Source organism: Pipistrellus hanaki, assembly GCF_964339955.1.
Source record: "Pipistrellus hanaki genome assembly, chromosome: 2".
Lineage (NCBI taxonomy): Eukaryota > Metazoa > Chordata > Mammalia > Chiroptera > Vespertilionidae > Pipistrellus > Pipistrellus hanaki.
This window is the reverse complement of record NC_140504.1, coordinates 79,994,836-80,010,469: the sequence shown is the minus strand read 5'-3', so window position 1 is coordinate 80,010,469 and position 15,634 is coordinate 79,994,836. Positions and strand designations below refer to the sequence as shown.

The following is a 15,634-nucleotide window of genomic DNA, read 5'->3' as shown; positions in this document are numbered from 1 at the left end:
CATTGACCTCTCCCCACCCACTCCCACCTTCCAGCACAGGCCCTCACTCCCCCTAGTGTCTGTGTCCATTAGTTATGCCTATATGAATGCATACAAGCCCTTTGGTTGATCTCTCCCGTCCCATCCCCCCAACCCGCCCCTGCCTTCCCTTTTAGGTTGGACAGTCTGTTCAATGCTTCAATGACTCTGGCTCGTTTTTTTGCTCATCAGTTTATGTTGCTCATTATAATGTACAAATGAGTAAGATCATGTGATATTTATTTTTTTCCAACTGATTTATTTCGCTTAGAGTAATGCTCTTCAGGTCTACCCATGCTGTTGCAAATGGTTCTTTCCTTTTTACAGTAGTGTAGTATTCCATAGTGTAGATGTACACAGTTTTCTAATACACTCATCTGCTAATGGGCACTTAGGCTGTTTCCAAATCTTAGCTATTGTAAATATGCTGCTATGAACATAGGAGTGCATATATCCTTTCTGATGGGTATTTCTGATTTCTTGGGATATATTCTTGGAAGTGGGATTACTTGGTTAAATGGGAGTTCCATTTTCAGTTTTTTTGAGGAAACTCCATATTGTTCTCCACAGTGGCTGCACCAGTCTGCATTCCCACCAGCAGTGCACGAGGGTTCCTTTTTCTCCGAATCCTTGCCAGCCCTTGTCTGTTTGTTGATTTGTTGATGTTAGCCATTCTGACAGGTGTGAGATGGTACCTCACTGTCATTTTGATTTGTATCTCTTAGATGATTAGTGACTTTGAGCATGTTTTCATGTGTCTCTGTTTTTTTACTATTTATATTTGAAATATTACAAAATATTAATCTGTAGGTTGTAAAGAAAATGACCAGAATACATTTGCTGTCCTGGAGAATATCAAACCATGTGCTAAGTAATATTGCTAAAATCATGTTTTTAATTATTTATTTGTTAGTTGTATTTCTCTCTATGCCTTCTTTTGTATTTGAAATATTGCAAAATATGTGGCTTTTTCTGAAGGGCTATAAGAGTTATGGGATGGCGTGGAGATCAACTTTGGAGGGAATCAGGAACATAACAATTAATTTGTCCAAAGGAGCCAAGGGATGAAAGGCAGAGATGGGACTGACAGGGCACCAGGGAGGAAGACAACTGCTCGGGCTTCTGCCCTGACACTAGGAGGACTGGTCCCACCTGAATATGGAGATAGGTCGGAACAGGAGGAATGCCATTTAGGATGCTTTAGGAAGTGCTTTGATTATTAGGGTTTTTGTTTTGTTTTATTCATATAAAATGGGGGAATATTTAGGGATTATAAGCATGGAATTACAAGATTTTATGTGTGTTTTAGAAATAATAAAATGGTACAGAATTAATTAAGACTTGGAATGAAAAAAAAAAAAGATGAATCTGATATGTGAAGATACTAAAGATACTTAATGCAATATTCCGGGCAACAGATGATGGAGAGTTTACCTGCAGCTTGGAGGCTGGCACTGGAAGTGGGAAAGAGAAGATGGGGATGATAAACAGTAATGAGAATAGAATGACAGCCGAAACCGGTTTGGCTCAGTGGATAGAGCACATGTGTCAAACACAAGGCCCGCGGGCCAAATCCAGCCCGCCAGGCCTTGCAATGTGGCCCGCACCGCGCTGTCATCACTGCACTCCGCTGTCAGTTTATGACATTGTCAGTTTATGACTGTTCAGTAAACCATTCGGCCCGCGATTTAGGCTGGATTTTAGATTTTGGCCCCTTCTCTGATTGAGTTCGACACCTCTAGGATAGAGTGTCAGCCTGTGGACTGAAAGGTCCCAGGTTCGATTCTGGTCAAAGGCATGTATATTGGTTGCGAGCACATCCCCATTAGAAGGCAGCTGGTCGATGTTTCTATCTCATCGATGTTTCTAGCTCTCTATTCCTCTCCCTTCCTCTCTGTAAAAAAATCAATAAAATATATATATTTTTTTAAAAGAGAGAGAGAATAGAATGATAAGTCAGAGTCTGATTGAGGGTAAGGTGGGGAGATGGCATGTAAGATTAATAGATAACTTCAAGGTTTTGAGGCTAGAGGGCAGAGTAGTTGTGGCATTAATAGAAACAGAAATATCAGGAAAACATACTAGATTTGAAAAGAAAGTACAATTTTATACACCTTGAATTTTATATATTCCCTAAAAAGATATTGAGAAAGTAGTTGAGAACCATGTGTTTGCTCAATGGTGATACTAGCAGACATGTATAGATTAAACTAACCACAGATGTAAAATATTTGGGAAAAAAAGTTATGTTGTTATTGGCTATTATGTACTTAGACCTACGATGGTTGTATCTGTATCGAACATGATTTTTCCTTCTTTGTCATTATTTCCTAAACAATACAACTATTCACATAGCATTAACATTGTGTTAGGTATTATAAGTAATCTAGAGATGATTTAAAGCAAAGGGGAAAACATGTATTGATTATATGCAAATACTACTAAGGAACTTGGGCATCTGAGGATATTTGTATCTGCAGGGATCCTGGAACCAGTCCCCACTGGATACCAAGAGATGACTGTAGTTATAATTCCATCCAAAGGCAAGAATTAAAAAATATTAGTGGAAATAGATCTCTGTAATGAATGTTTTTTAGGATGCTAGCGAAGAACCAGAAAGAGTTGTGTAAGAAAGGGACTAAGTGTTCACAGCATCATGCTGAAGGTAAGGAACTAGAACTAAATGTAATGTTTCACAGGTCATTGTTGCCTATGGAGAGAGAACACCTAAAAACGTGATGCATTGTTTTAAAAACTATGTTCTGATTAACTAAGTTTTTAAACATAAAATTTATGCTATTTTACTTACTTGGGACATTTGTTTCCAATTCTTTGACTGAATGTTTCTGACTTCCTATTTTATGATTCTTTTAGTGACTTTCTCATCTTCAGGGCATTTACCAAACGGAAGTTTCCAGAAACAGTTACAGGACAAATGAAGTATAGTGAAACAGTATAGCTTCATTTTTTCCCATTGACAGAGTCATCTTTCAAAGCCCTAAGCTTTTAAAAATAACTTTGCTCCAGTGATTTTAGTGATAATACCTATTTCCCTATTTTAGCTATATCCATTGAATTAATGGAATTAGTTCATGTGTTCTGTTTTGTTTTTAACTAGAATAATCAACTGTTAAGCACAATACATACCCAGTCCTTCGGACATAATATCGTAATTTTGATATTTTGTGTGTTTAAGTCCTTTACCTACAACATTTATATTGTCTAATTTTCGTTGTTACAGATTCACAGTTGCTTCTTTCCTTAAAGTATTTATGTGAAGAAGTCTTAGTAAATTCTAAATATGTGGCATTTGATTAAAAAATTTATATATATATATATTTAAATATATATATAAATTTATCTTTATTGTTGAAAGTATCACAGGTGTCCTCCCTTTCATGAGAAAATAATGCAGAATCATCATAGAATCTTAAATCTGGAAAAGACCTTAGAGAAAATGAACATGTATCATTTGATGCACAAGGAATGAAAGTCCCAGAAAAATTAGGGGAATAATTAAAAGTCACATGACTTGTTGACACATCATATATGACTCAGAGTTATACAGTTACAAGGATCAACACATAATAAAATGGTTAAAAAATTACTTGCCTATGACAGTCATTCTGAATATTATTAGATTCCCACAATGGACAGCAAACTATGTTAAGAGCTGATGAGGAAACTGAAGATGGTGATAACATTCTCCCTTCCCCCTGGGAGGTAGATACTTGAGGGAAATCTTTGCTGTGCCACTTACAGAATCTAAAGGAAAGTGGTCATTGCTGGATGAAACAAGAAATAATGAATGCTTTTAGCTAACAAAATGTTTCCCTTGTTATATGGTAAAATTACTAACAAACAAGCCAATCAAAATATATTATAGATTAATGTTGTTGTTTTTTTAAACAAAGTGGTCAAACTCATGCTCAAGTGCAAGATGCTTTGAGCCTTTACTTGAATAACAACAACAAAAATGTCGTTGTCCAAAAGGTTTGACCAAGGAGGATTGGGAAATTTAGATTTTTCTCCCTTTGCCCTTCATTTAGGAAATCTCTCACTCAATACTAGAAAAAGGGGATTGTGCACAAAGGCACTTTGAAGTGAGTATATATGACAACAGTAGACCTTAGATATTTAATCTAATAGCAAAGAATTTTGAAAAAAAAATCCATAAAATTTAAGCTTAACTAAGATTAGTATCTCAGATTATTTTATACTAGATACATTTTGTGGGGAAAGAATATTGACTAATAAAGGAACACATTGTTAAAATAAAGAGGGATATACCGTGTTTCCCCGAAAATAAAACATCCTCCGAAAATAAGACCTACTTACAGGTTTCCTTCTGAGTGAAATATAAGGCATCCCCCGAAAATAAGGCCCCCCCCCCTCCCCCCCCCTAGGATCTGTCTCAGAATGAAAATTAATTTACAGTAAACTGGTGGCTAGGTCCACCTCAACTGGCATCTAGCAACCAGTGATGTTACGCCGAGTCCTGACGTCACTGCGGAGGTCAGAGTGAGCAGTGAGCACGGGGCGGGAGAGAGGAGGAGACTTTCGCAGATGCGTGTAGAAGAACAGGAGGATTAGAGCGGACTGGACACGGCCAAGGTGGTGAGTGCTGGTCTGTCTCTGGTGACACTACCTGATGCTCGTGGCCGTCCTCATGATGACTAAAGGTTCTCAGTCAGTGGCAGACCCTGCTCCAGCCCAGATCCAGGCCCCAGCAAGCCCAGTGACAGTCCCTAGGCAGGCCCCAGGAGGTAAATATCTGATAAAGGGGTAGGGGGGATGTCTGGTGAAAGTGTTCAGTGGCACAGGGATGGAGGGAGGGGGATCACTTAAAATGACACAGGAGGATCAGAGGGGGTTATTAAAATGGTAATCCCCCCTCTGATTCTCCTGTGCCATTTTGATTCCCCCCTCTGATCCCCACTGTGTCATTTTAAGTGATCCTCCTCCCCCCACCTTGATACCCCAATTCCTTTTTTTTACCCCTAGAAATGAGCGCAAAAAGAAAAAGCTACTCTGTGGAGTACAAGAAAGGAATCGTGGAAGACTCTTGGGGCCAAAATCTTACTGCTTTCTGCAAAGAGAAGATGTTGAGTATGCGATTGGTCCGAAAATGGCGAGCAGAGTATGGTAACCTCATTGAACAAGTGGACAAGGGAAATGCTAAAAAGCGCAAGTGTGGATCAGGTCGGCAACCATTATTTCCCGAGCTGGAAGACCTGATCTGTGAATGGGTTGTTGACAGGAGAGCAGAGGCTTTGGTTGTGAATAGGGCTCAGATTCAAGAATTTGCCCTTGCAATGGCACCACAGTTTGACATAGCCCCCAAAGACTTCGAAGCATCACAACACTGGCTGGATAATTTCCTTCAGCGAAGTGAACTGTCTTTAAGAAGATCTACAACATTGTTTAGGTTGGAAGATACTCAAGTTATTAAGCGAGCACTTGCATTCACGTCCTTTATTGATGATGCTGACTTCTCTAAATACAATCTTTCCAACATGATTGCTATGGATGAAACTGCAGTGTTTATGGGCCAATCATCTCAAACAACAATTGAACAGCGGGGTGCTTCCTTAGTGTACATTCTCTCCACTGCTTACAAAAGTGTACATGTTTCCTGTATTTTGTCAATTCATCTGGATGGCACTGAAATCCCACCTTTAATCATTTCTAGGGGCAAGAAGGAAAAGATTGAACGTGTTTTGGCCATTTTTATTCTTGAAACTGAAACAGCCTGGGCCACACAAGCAGTTATAAGGAAGTGGGTCGACTTAATGCTGCTGCTTGTTATGTGAGGGAGCCAAAGAGGTCTGCTAGTCTGGGATACAGCCAGCACTCACTGCGCTAAAGACATGAAGACATTTCCTCACGAAAGAAAAATAGATCAGATAATGATTCCCGCAGAAATGATAGCCTATCTCCAGACTCTTGATATTGTAATAAACAAGCCATTCAAAGACAATTTGCGCATGGAAATTAATGACTACACTGAAAATAGAATGGAGAGAAATCAACATGGAAACTTTGTGAAACCTAAACTGCAAGAAGTTGTGACTTGGGTGAAGAATTCAGGGGAGAAAATCACTGACAGTTGCATTGCAAATACACTGTGTGAGCAGGCTACCTTGACAAGAAGTACTCATTTAAAGACAGTGATATTGCTAAACATGAGAGATTTTGTCCACTGATTCTGAAAGAAATGGAGTCACAAGAAATTCACCAGGAAATTCAGGAATTGGATTGTTATGATGATGCTCCAGAAGATGATGACATGATTGTCATTGAATAAATGAGTAAATTCTTAGGAATTTACTCATTTAGGATTCACAGTTTGTCTGGTTTGTGTTGACAACTACTGTACTACCGTACCGTATACAGGTAATAAATTTCCTTTATTTTTATTTAACAATAAATGTGTACCGTATTCTTCTTCATGGAAAAATAAGACATCCCCTGAAAATAAGACCTAGCGCATCTTTGGGAGCAAAAATTTATATAAGATACTGTCTTATTTTTGGGGAAACAGGGTAGTATAGTTTCATGTTTTCCCCCCACTAAATAATGTATTTGAGTAGGATGAAAGGGAGAGAGGTGGACCATTAGTAAAACAACCTCAGTAAACCATGCCTGCATGATAAGAAGCCATGCTTATTAAGAGATACTAACAACATTATGGACTAGGATTCACTTTCAGGAAACTATTTAAATATCTTCAATTTATGATTGGATAAATGCTTGGGTGCATCACCCTGAAACCATGAGTTCCCACGGAGTGGTAAACAATTCTGAATGTGGCCACAGTGAGGAGCTGTTGCGACATAGATTTACATGGCCATGCAGAGGAATGCATATTCCAATCACATTGGAACATGGATTTCACTGGCAGAACTGCTTTTCCTTTCCATTTTATAGCATCTTATCATAATTTAGTGCCTCCATTTCCTACTGTAAGTTCATAAAGGTGTGTGGCACACTATTTTTTCTAGAGAAAACATTAGAGTTTTTATGCATCTAGTGCCCCTAAATAATCACAAGTAATATGATGCTTTTAACTGATTCTCCATACCACGACTAGGAATCTATGTAATGCTCAGTGAACCAATTTCAATATACTGTACAGTGTACTTAAAAGCCCCACTAGGGCATTTAAAATAATACCAAATACCACCACCGTGTGTGGGTTTCATTTAAGAATGAAATGGCATTCCTTGTAAAAACAACAACAACAACAACAACAACAAAATTCATGATTTCATGTGCAAATGTAGCTGTTATTTCATTTCACAAAGGCGAGTGCCTACTCTGTGCCAGGCACCCTTCCCAGAGATGCGGAGAGAAACAAAAGAGACTGGATATCCATGTGCTGGAACTGAATGACATGAGAAAGGTTTACAAATACGTGATTACTGTGTGGGGCCAATGTGAGGAGGGCAACATAAAGAATAAAACGTTATGGGAAGAGAGGAAGAAGTGAGGCGAGAGATTCGCCAGGAAGAAAGGGGGGAGGAGTTTGGTAACATCAACAAAGTGAAGAATGTTAGCTGGTGAAGAGGCTTGATGGAACGTCAGGGAGGGTGGGGTCAGAGATGCAGGAGATGACCTGCCACGTCAGCAGGGGCCAAAACACCTTTGCGTTCGCTACATAATTTGAATGAATGTAGATCCTTTGAAAAGAGCTGAGTATCTTTTGGCAGGCTGTGAGGAGACCCAGTTTCTTTCTATTAAATGATTTGTTATGCCTATATATTAAGGATGTATTATTATTATTAATTATTATTTTATTATTTTGGCACTCTGAGAATTCTAGCACTTACAATTCCCACTGTACATCTGTTTTTTTTAAAAAAGAATATTTCTCACCTGAGGGTATGTTTTTATTGATTTGAGAGAAAGAGGAAGGGAGAAAGAGAGAAACATTGATGTGAGAGAGAAACATCCCTGGATTGCCTGCTTCCTGTACATACTCCCACCTGGACTTAAACCCACAACACGTTGGTGTATGAGACACTTCAAGCAACTGAGCCACACAGTATGTCTTAGAAAGTGATTGTTATGTGCTGAAATGACTAAAGATGCATCAGAATTGGCCACACATTTTGTTTGTTTTTCGTCCTCACCTGAAGATACGTTGATTGGTTTGAGATGAAGGCGTGATTCATTTACTCTCATGCCATTTTTTGATGCTCTTCTTGCATTCTTTCTGCATTTCAAAAATTTACTTAATTTTCTTTTTTTCTGACAATCAGAAGTCTGACGTCATTCTTATCTTTGTTCCATATACTTAGTGTGTTTTTTTCTTCCTTTCTGTAACACTTGTTCTCAGCAATTTAGTTATGATGTTCTCAGTGTAGGTTATTTTTTAATCATGCTTAGGATTTGTTAAGCTTTCTGAGTCTACGGGTTTTTATTTTTTTTTATCAAATTTGGGAATGTTTTGGCCATTTCATATATATGTATGTGTGTGTATATATTCTATTTTTCACTCCTATACCACCCCCAACCCCCAGATTCCAATAATACATAGTTTAAGCTGCTTGATAGTGTCCCCCAGGACAGTGAGATTCTGTTCATTGTTCTAAATTTTATTTTCTCTCTGCTTTATTTTGAACAGTTTCTATTTCTGTTTTTCAGTTTACTTCTCTTCTCTGCTTCCTGCCTGCCGAAGTGTTTAATTTGCTGACAACTGTGTCCAGTGAAATTTTCATGACAAGATAATGTCCTTTTCGTTTCTGGAGAACTCATCTTATTGTTTTTATATCTTTCAGTTATGTCTTCATTATATTTATGTTTTAAATTTTGACCATATTTACAATATTTATTGTAGCTGATTTAATTCCATTATCTCTGTTATTCCGTGGACAGTTTATATTGATCAATTTTTTTTCCAGGGTAAGGTTTATATTTTCCTTCTTTTTGGAACACCTAGCACATTTTTTTTTATTGTACACCATCATAAATTTCTCATTGTTGCATCTAGATTTTGTTGTACTCCTTGAATAAGTTCTATATTTTGCTCTGACAGGCAGGAGCATTACTTCAAATAAGTACAGTTTTTTCAAGGCTTGCTTTTGCTTTTGCTTTTTTTCCTTTAAGGCTTGCATTTAAGCCATTTTTGGATGGGTACGTGTAGATTTCTCTAGGAATTGTTCATTCTTGATATAGAGGATACAGGCTAGAGGATAGAGAGTGGTCAGCAAACTCATTAGTCAACAAAGCCAAATATCAATAGTACAACGATTGAAAATTCTTTTGAGAGCCGAAAACTGATTTCTGCACATGGGCCATGAAGTTTCAATCGCACTGTACATGAGCGCCTGCACATGGTATTTTGTGGAAGAGCCACACTCAAGGGGCCAAAGAGCCCATGTGGCTCGCAAGCCCTGGTTTGCCAACTGCTGGGAAAGAGGATAGTGTTTTCTGGATACTCCAAAGGCTTCTGGTGTAGTAATCTGCTTGGGCTGCCATAACAGAACACTACAGACTGGATGACTTAAATAACATTGATTTTGTCACAGTTCTAGAGCCTGGAAGTCCAAGATCAAGATGCTGATAGCACTCTAGCAGATTTGGCTCAGTGGACTGAATATTGCCTGTGGACTGAAGGGTTCCGGATTCGATTCTGGTCAAGGGCATGTACTTCGGTTGCAGGCTCCTCCCCAGTCAGGGCTTGTGTAGGAGGCAATCAATGTTTCTCTCACATCAATTTTTTCTGTCTTCCCCTCTCTCTTCCACTCTCTCTAAAAATCAATGAAAAAATATCCTTGGGTGAGGATTACCCAAACTAACAGAACACACACATAAAAACAAAACAAACAAACAAACAAACAAACCAGGTGCTGATAAAGTTGCTTTCTGGTGAGACCTCTCTTTCTGGCTTGCAGATGGACAGCCTCTTATTGTGTCCTCACATGCTCTTTTCTCTGTGCATGAGCCTTGTCTTTCTGTGTGCTTCCTGGTTTTTTCCTCTTATATATGAGGACAACAGTCCTATAAGATTAGGGTTCCACCCTTATAAGCTTATTTAACTTTCACCTCCTCCTGAAAAGCCCTATCCCCATACACAGTCACAATGGGGACTGAGGCTTCAGCATATGAATACTGTGGCACGCCATTCAGCCATTCAGTGCATAACACCCTGCATATTTAATAAGGTTGTTGCACTCTGGCTGCTGGGAACTGAGTAGATAATATTCAGCCTTATAGGAGCTGTCAAAAATCTTTTGTCTGATGTGGTATCCAGTAATTGTTCTTTCCCTTAAGGGTTGCCCCTCGCTAGTTCTGTACCATTTCACCTTATATTTCCTCATCTTATTCTTTATTGAAAGACTTTAGGAAACCCCTATGAAGATTTCTGGAGCCCTTTCTCTTGTTTTATCCTCTGCTTCCTAAATTCTAGCTTTCGTGGTATTCCTAAACATCAACCTAGGTTTTCTCACTCTGTTTGTGTTCCCCTCACTGGGCTGCACCTGGGAACTGCCTGGAGGCAGAAAGCTAATATAGATATAGGACTCACATTGGTTCTTCTGTCTATTGTCTCAAAAGAGTTGTATCATATTTATTCTAGTTTTCTATTTGTTTTTGGCAGGAGGTAAAATCTGAAAGATAGAAGTTATTCATGGGCTGAAGCAGAAGTCCTTTTCAAAATTTACATTTGTAAAATTAAATGTTTGTAACTACTTGATTTTTTTATCATCTTTCTTTTTTTATTTCAAGAAAAACAATTTTAAATATAATAATGTTACATGCAATAAATCTTAATATTTCAAGAAAAAGAATCTTAAATATAATGTTACATGCAATAAACATTAATATCTTAAGAAAAATGATTTTTAATATGATAATGTTACATTCAATAAACACCAATTATTCAAGAAAAATGGTCTTACATATAATAATATTACATGCAATAAACATTAATATTTCAAGAATAAAAGGATTTTAAGTATAATAATATTATCAAAACTGTACTAACATAGTATGATATCCCAAAAGTTATAGGAAATATTAAAATCTGCTAATAATAGGATTACTTCTATTACATTCTAGAATATTTTCCCTCCTCTGGCTCTATTTTTGTTTATCAGTTTATATTGTTCATTATATTCCACAAATGAGTGAGATCATATGATATTTATCTTTCTCTGACTTGCTTATTTTGCTTAGCATGATTTATTTAAAGTCTATTTTGTCAGATATGAGTATTGTTACTCCAGCTTTTTTTTCTTTTCCATTTGCATAGAAAATTGTTTTCCATCCCTTCACTTTCATCCTGTGTGTGTCTTTTGTTTTGACGTGGGTCTCTTATAGACATCATATAGTTGGGTCATGTTTTTGTATCCATTCAGCTACCCTACACCTTTTGATTTGAGCATTTTATCCACTTATGCTGGAGAATCCTTCTTTCTTCTCTCAGGCAAAATTTTCTTCTAGAGATGCCTTTTTCTCAGGCGCCATTAATGCCAGGGTCTTTCTCAGCATCTACTAGGGCTCAGGAATCTGGGGAAGGCCTGTGCATAAATGCATGAAGAGACTAGAGAAGAAATATGAATTTGGAAGGCATTTTGGGGGAGCCAGGGGAGGCTTAGCTCTGGTGATTAAGCTCTCTGAAAGTCTGGACCTCTAGCTTTTTATTAACACATTTTTTCCTAAAGCAAAGCAGATATACATATCAAAGATAAGGTTTGGTAAACAGTAGAAGATTATCAGGTTGAGGGAATTGCCCTCAGCTGTCCAGCAGCAGCCTTGCTGAAGCCCCAAGGTTCATCAACCTTTTGATGAGTTTCTTGCATTTATGATCTGCTGGAATTAGCCTCCAGCACATTTACATTTAGGGTTATTATTGAGAGGTATTTATTTATAGCCATTTATGGCTAGGTTTCTCTGTTTCTTCTTCTCAGCAATCCCTTACAGCAATCCCTTTAGCATTTCTTGCAATTCTGGCTTAATGGTGATGAACTCCTTTAGACTTTTTTTTTTTTTTTTTTTTTTTTGTCTGGGAAGCTCTTTATTTGACCATCTATTTTGAATGTTAGCCTTGCTGGATATAGTAATCTTGGTCTCAGATCCTTGCTTTCCATTATCTTGAGTACTTCATGCCATTCCCTTTTGGCTTGTAGAGATTGATGAGAAATCAAGTGTTAGCCTTATAGGAACTGTTTTGTAGGTAATAGTTTTCTCTTCCTGCCTTTAAGATTCTCTCTTTGTCTTTAATTTTTGGCACTTTGATTATGATGTGTCTGGGTCTGTTTGGGTTATTCTTGTTTGGGGTTCTCTGTGCCTCCTGCACTTGTATGACTTTTTCCTTTACCAGGTTAGAGACGTTTTCTACCATTATTTCTTCAAACACCTTCTCTATTCCTTTGTCCCTTTCTCTGCTTCTGGCACACCTGCTATTCTAATATTATTACATTTCACATCATCCCACAGCTCCCTTAAGCTATCCTCCTGTTTTTTTATTTTTTATTTTTTTATTTTCTTTTTTCTTTTTGGTTCTCTAATTGAGTGATATTTTCAACTCTGTCTTCCAATTCACTGATTTGATCCTCAGCTTCCCCTAATCTGCATTGTATTCCTTCCAATGTGTTCTTTATTCCTTATTTGTGTTATGTTATTCTTTATCTCAGACGGTTCTTTTTTCATAGTTATTATATCTTTTTTCATAGTATTGAACATTTTTAACATCATTTTACTGAACTCTGTTACAGATAAATTTCTTATCTCTGCTTCATTTATCTCTTCTTCTGGACAATTCTCTAGTTCTTTCGTTTGAAGGTTGTTTCTTTGTTCCCTCATTTTGGTTCTCTTTTTGGGTTTGTGACTGTATATTAGGTAGATCCTCACATCTCTCAATCTCTAGGGTAGGACAGTGTTAAAGGCTGTTTCTGATTAATTGGATCAGGCAAAGATTCAAAGCTTCCAGAGACTGCCTTTATCTATAGACTAATAGGATTCTGACTTGAATTGTCCACAGGCAATCATTCTTAGGTGTGGCAAGAGGTTTTTTTTTTTGTTTGTTTGTCCCCCCCCCCCCCCTCCAGGGTGGGGCAGTTACTTCTGCCTGGGGGCTAATTGTTACTTTTAATCTATTAAGTGGTCTCAGGGCAAGGTGTTTTCCAATAGGGTGTGTCCACTGTCTTCCCTCCAGGCAAAACAGATGTCTATGTGGGAAAGATGTCCTCTGCTGTCTGAGAGAATGACTCAGCCCAGGAAACTTGGGGTGCCTGCCTTCTGAGCCCTATCCCCTGAGTCCCCAGTCCTGGGTTCTCACAGCTCCAGTCCACTTCACCCTCCCTCTGTCAGAGCACAAGGTGGGTGGCTCCACAGGGAATTTTTGTGCATTGGCCCTTTAAGAGGGTGCCCAAAATTTCAGTTATCACTCTCTGCAGAAAACATTCCACTGCTTTTCACAGCTAGATGTTATGTTATCCTCAGTTTGGTACTCTCTGCTGGGGAGCCCAGCTTGGGGATTAGATCCCAGAGTTCCAAGTGGCACCTCCAACCCTTGACAGCTGATAAATCTCTCTGGGACTTCATCTGTGGGTGCCTGGCCAGCCCTTTCACTCCTCTACTCCTCCTACCAGTCTCTATGCCATCTCCACCTTTGGTCCTTGGGTATCAGAGTTTTCTCCTATGAGTTTTCCATTGATTAGTCAGAAAACCTTTCCATATTTTAGTTGTAATTTCAGCTTGTTCCTGGGAGCATGTCCATGCAGCATCCTCCAACTCTGCCACCATTTTTAATCCCCCCAACTACTTAATTTTTTAATAAATGGATGATATTAATCCTATATAATAAAACCCTAATATGCAAATCAACCAAATGGCAGAATGACCACTCTCTATGATGTGCACTGACCGCCAGGGGCAGACACTCAATGCAGGAGCTTCCCCTGGTGGTCAGTGTGCTCCTACAGATGGAGCACCACTCAGCCAGAAGTGGTGGCAAGAGCAGCGGTAGTGGCAGGAGCCTCTCCTGCCTCCAAGTCAGCCCTAAGGAGCCTCTCCCACCTCTGAGCAGTGCCAAGGACCCCTCGGGAAACGTTCACCCCCTTGGACTATGAGAGAGAGCAGGCTGGATGAGGAACTCCCCCTAGTGCATGAATGTTGTGCCCCGCTCCAGACCTCTAGTATTAACATATCTGCCGTCTAGATGTATCTATCTGGAACACATATTCCAGATAGCTAGAGGGTAAGTCCAGAAAGATCTACAAGGCAAGATATATGGGTCTTTTCAATATAAATATATTGAGTTATACTGTGGTTCTAATCACAGCCCCCAAAGCCCCCAAAATATATTTAATTAGAACCTAAGATGAAATACTTATCAAAATTTAATCTCACAGTAGTAAAAATATTGTGAAATATATAGTGAAAAATTGCTCTCAGTTGAGTACCATTGCTATAATGTATCCTTAGACTGACCAAACATGAAAATAATATAGCTATTTGTTCAATAATTGGATTTCACTGATCTCAAACATTTTGTTGAATGTCACCCAACCCTTTGTGCAAATGAGAATTACACAGATGTAAGTGTAGGGGAGGTATTTAAGTTTAAAAGGTTGTACAGGTGATAATTATGCACATCAAATGTTGAGAATTTCTATTGTGAAGCTCAAACTTGAGTGTGTATCAGAATTAACTGGAGGCCTCGTTAAAACACAGATTGCCAATGTCCAATCCCTGGGACTTTGATTCATTAGGTTGTATCAAGCCTAAGATTGTACATTGTTAACAATTTCCCAGGTGATGCAGCTGCTGCTAGTTCTGAAACTCTACCTTGAGAATTATTGTTTTACAGCATAGTTATTTGTGCTGTTTAACTCTAGCAATAGTAATTTTTTAAACAAATAGTGTATTAATAATTTGATCAATTGAGATGATCATGTCATGTGGTATGGCCAAAGAAGTATGAAAACTGGAATGAAAATGAAAGCAGAATGAAACACCTTGGTTTAAATCTTACTCAGTCCTTACTAGAAAGTCTATTTGTCTCTGAATCTGAATAGAAAGTCTATTTGTCTCTGAATTTGTCTTTATATTATAAAGGGAATTATAATATACTAGAGGCCTGCTGCATGAAGAGATTCGTGCAATAGGCCTTCCTTCCCTTGGCATCCAGCACTGGTTTTCCTCCTGCACCCGGGACCCAGGCTTTCGCTCTAGCCAGAATCTGCCTTCTTTGTCTTTGCTGCATATTCTGGAATCTGCAGTCTTGTCTTAGTTGTGGTACTTGGCTCCTGTAGATTTCTTCACCCCCTGCCCTCTCTCTCATAGCAAGTGTCCTGTCCCGCCTGGCCACTCCAAGCCTGGAGTAGTTGGGCAGCCACCATCTTTGGCTTTCTAATTTGCATACTCACTCTGATTGGCTGTGGGCATAGCAGAGGTATTGTCAATTTACATGTTTGTCTATTATTAGGTGAGATGATTTGCTGCCTTGCATAAGCAAAACACATAAATTGATCATTCCACCTCTTTTCTCATAGACATCACCAAAAAAAATTGTACAGACAACAGTGCATGGACTCCTTTGAACTAAAAAACTCTAAACAATTAAGGCAAAAGTTACCAGAGGATCCTTTATTAGAGGATCTGGAGC

At 38.5% G+C, this 15,634-nt stretch overlaps 1 protein-coding gene across 1 annotated transcript in view; it reads left to right on the top strand.

Moving 5' to 3' along the window:
* Positions 1–4,576: 4,576 nt before the first annotated feature.
* Positions 4,577–15,634, top strand: part of LOC311615274 (uncharacterized protein) — a gene marked incomplete at its 3' end in the record, with an annotated part of 47,442 nt that continues 36,384 nt past the window's right edge. Inside the window, exons 1-2 of the mRNA XM_084870633.1 lie at positions 4,577–4,635; positions 5,023–5,642. Of these exons, the coding sequence (XP_084726759.1) occupies positions 5,025–5,642 (618 nt within the window). The 5' untranslated portion in view covers positions 4,577–4,635; positions 5,023–5,024. The remainder of the gene's footprint in view (positions 4,636–5,022; positions 5,643–15,634) is intronic.